The sequence below is a fragment of the Athene cunicularia genome (genome assembly GCF_003259725.1).
Source record: "Athene cunicularia isolate RWA chromosome 19 unlocalized genomic scaffold, athCun1 chr19_part1, whole genome shotgun sequence".
NCBI classification, from domain to species: domain Eukaryota; kingdom Metazoa; phylum Chordata; class Aves; order Strigiformes; family Strigidae; genus Athene; species Athene cunicularia.
In genome coordinates, this window is record NW_020799124.1 from 5295303 (window position 1) to 5298011 (window position 2709).

General features: G+C 65.6%; 1 protein-coding gene across 1 annotated transcript in view; it reads left to right on the plus strand.

The window, feature by feature from the left end:
• Positions 1-1756: 1756 nt before the first annotated feature.
• The window catches only part of ERAL1 (Era like 12S mitochondrial rRNA chaperone 1), a 7438-nt gene continuing 6485 nt past the window's right edge, over positions 1757-2709 (plus strand). The window contains exon 1 of the mRNA XM_026861832.1: positions 1757-1775. Within this exon, the coding sequence (XP_026717633.1) occupies positions 1757-1775 (19 nt within the window). The remainder of the gene's footprint in view (positions 1776-2709) is intronic.

Sequence of the window (2709 nt, forward strand, 5' to 3'; positions counted from 1 at the left end):
GGGGGGGGGAACACCGGGCGTTATCAGCCCCCGACTTGCGGTCGTGCCGCGGGGCAGCTGGCGCAGATCTGGCGCTTGCTGGCGGGCGTGCCGGGCGAGGCGCCCTATCTGCATGTGCGTGTGCATGCCTGCGCCCCTGCCACCCTCACTGCTCTGCGATAATAAACCTTGTCACCTCCTTCCTTGGCTCTCGTCTTGTGCCTCCTTCGCCCATCGCCCCGGCCCTGGCACCCCAGGACCCCCCCGGAGCTGCTGCTTGACCGGCTGGGGCATGGGCTAGCCGGGGACTGCTAGCCCCTGAGTGGGCAGGTGTTCCCACTGGGATGGGGGAACAAAAGGTGTGTGGAAGTGAGGTCCCGGCCTCCCTGTGGTCACCGTGTCCCCGTGGGCTCCTTGCCCCAGCCCTGGCCAGCCCCAAGCCAGGGTAGAGCCTCGTCCTGCTCCCCCAGGGGTGAGTGTGGAGCCAGGAGGCTCCGGGCTGGCCGGTGAGCTCCAGCTGCGTCGCCCTCTTTAACCCGGGTAGCTCATCACTGCAGGGGCACCCCAACCAGTGGCACCCCGGGGCTCAGAGCTGGGCTAACATGGGTCCAAGGCTCTGTCCGTCCCAGCAGCAGGGCTAGTGGCAGCAGCTGGTGCCACCCCTGCTGCCCTTGTCCTGACAGCGGAGCCCCAGCCCTGTGTCCCCTTCCTTGCCCCGGGGGACAGCGGGGTGGCTCTGGGGGTGCCCATCCTTCTCAGGGTCCTGCTAGCAGGAGACAGTGACAGCCAGCGATGGGGGTCACAGCGGGGAGCTGCACTGCACTGCCCTCCCTAGGGAAAAGATGGTTCCCTCGTGCCCTCAAGACCCTTGGTGTCCCCCTCCCCGGGCTGGGCAGGGACACGGGCAGGACAAAGGGTCCCGTGCCCCGCAGCAGGGTGTTCCTGCAGATAGGCCGGGTGGGGACAGCTCAGCAGCCCCCACCGGCTCCTTATCTGCAGCCAGACACTGCCCTGGAGCAGCACGGCTAGCGGGAGGGCTGCAGCACCCGGGGGTCCCCACAGCAGCTCCGTGGTGCCGGCCTGGGGGACGCTGGGGTCCCCGCGGGGTGCAGGGCCCCAGGGCAGGGCTGCCCGTGGGTGCTGAGCAGGCAGCAGGGCTGGCGTGGGGATAGTCCCGTGGGGCTGGCAGGGCCTGGGGGGCTCTTGGGGACACTTTGCCTATGTCTCTGCTCTAGGTGCTGTCGGGCCTGTCCCACAGTTTGGGGAGCACTACAATCCCCCCACCCCCAGGACACCTTTGAGTCACAGCAAGGGATAAAGACAGGGGGGGACAGTCCCTTGCAGCCCCCAAATCCCGACATCCTCACACCCGGGGACAGGCTGGTGCCAGGGTTTGACCCTGCGCCACCCCCTGCCAGGGTCTGCCCAGGCTGGGGGTGATGCTGCCCCTGTTCTTGTCACACAGAGGTGACAGTGGGTCTGGGGACACTTTGCAGGGCAGGGCAGGGTCCCCAAGAGCTGGATGCTGCTGCTTATCGGGGCCCCCACGCAGACGGGCTGGGCAGGGGGTTATCACCTCCCTGCAGGCAGCTTCCAGGAACGTCGTCGTGTCCTGGCGCAAACAACCAGGCGTGATGGCACGGCGCTTGCTGCAGGACGTGGCCCTGTGGGGACAGACAGGGCTGGGGACACCGATGGCCAGGGTCATGCACAGACAGGCAACACTCATCGTCAGGGGCTGCAGCCATTTGGGGACACACGTGGCCAGGGGACAAGTATGACCGAGGTCATGTGCAGTGAGGTGACGCAGACCTCTTGGGGACACACATGGCCAGGGGGGTATGTCCTTTGGGGACACACAGCTGGGGGATCCATCCCTCTAGGGGACACATCCCCCTGGGGGGGGGTGGTCACAGACAAGCAGGGGACGTGTGCTCCCACAGGACATGTCCCTGCAGGCTGGAGGACACATCTTTTTTTGCGGGGACACACACTGCTAAGGGACATATGGCCAGGGGACACAGTGCTCTGGAGTCACCCACCCCAGGGGGACACAGGCACCCTGCACCCACATGTTCCCCCCACCCACAACCCCAAGCCCCATCCCCATGGGGCTGCTGCTCTGCCACATTCAGAGCCCCTGTCCCGCAACTGGGAACCAGTTTGCAATGGATAGCTTCCAGTTTGGGGTCCCCCCATCTATGGGGAGGGACCGTTCTGGTGACCACAGGGGAAAAGGCAGGAGGATGGGAAGCATGTGGGGGGACATCTCACGTGCATTTGGGGGGCCCCTCACAAACCCCCCATTCCCAACCCCCCTGTGGGCTATGCCAGGCTGGGGGAAGCTGCTTGGGGCTGTGACCCCCCCGGACATGAAGGGGTTAAGGGGCCCCGTCCAGCTGTGCAGTGCAGATGTGAGATATGCAGATGAGGCAGAGCAGGTTTTATAAGGCGGGTGCAGACCCAGCACCCCACAAAACCGCAGTGCCACCCCCATAGGTAGGTGCCACCTCCTGGGGAGCTGCTCTCCTGCTCTGGGGTGGTGGGATATTGGGGGGACAAAGATGAGGTAGGGGGGACGTTGGGGTCAGGGGGCTATTGGGAGCCTCTGTCCTGTTCTGGGGTGGTGGGATTGGGGGGGCAGGGAGGATATAGGGGGGATATTGGGGTCAAGGGGCTCTTGGGACCCCCTGTCCTGCTCTAGGTGGTGGGATTGGGGGGGGACAGGAA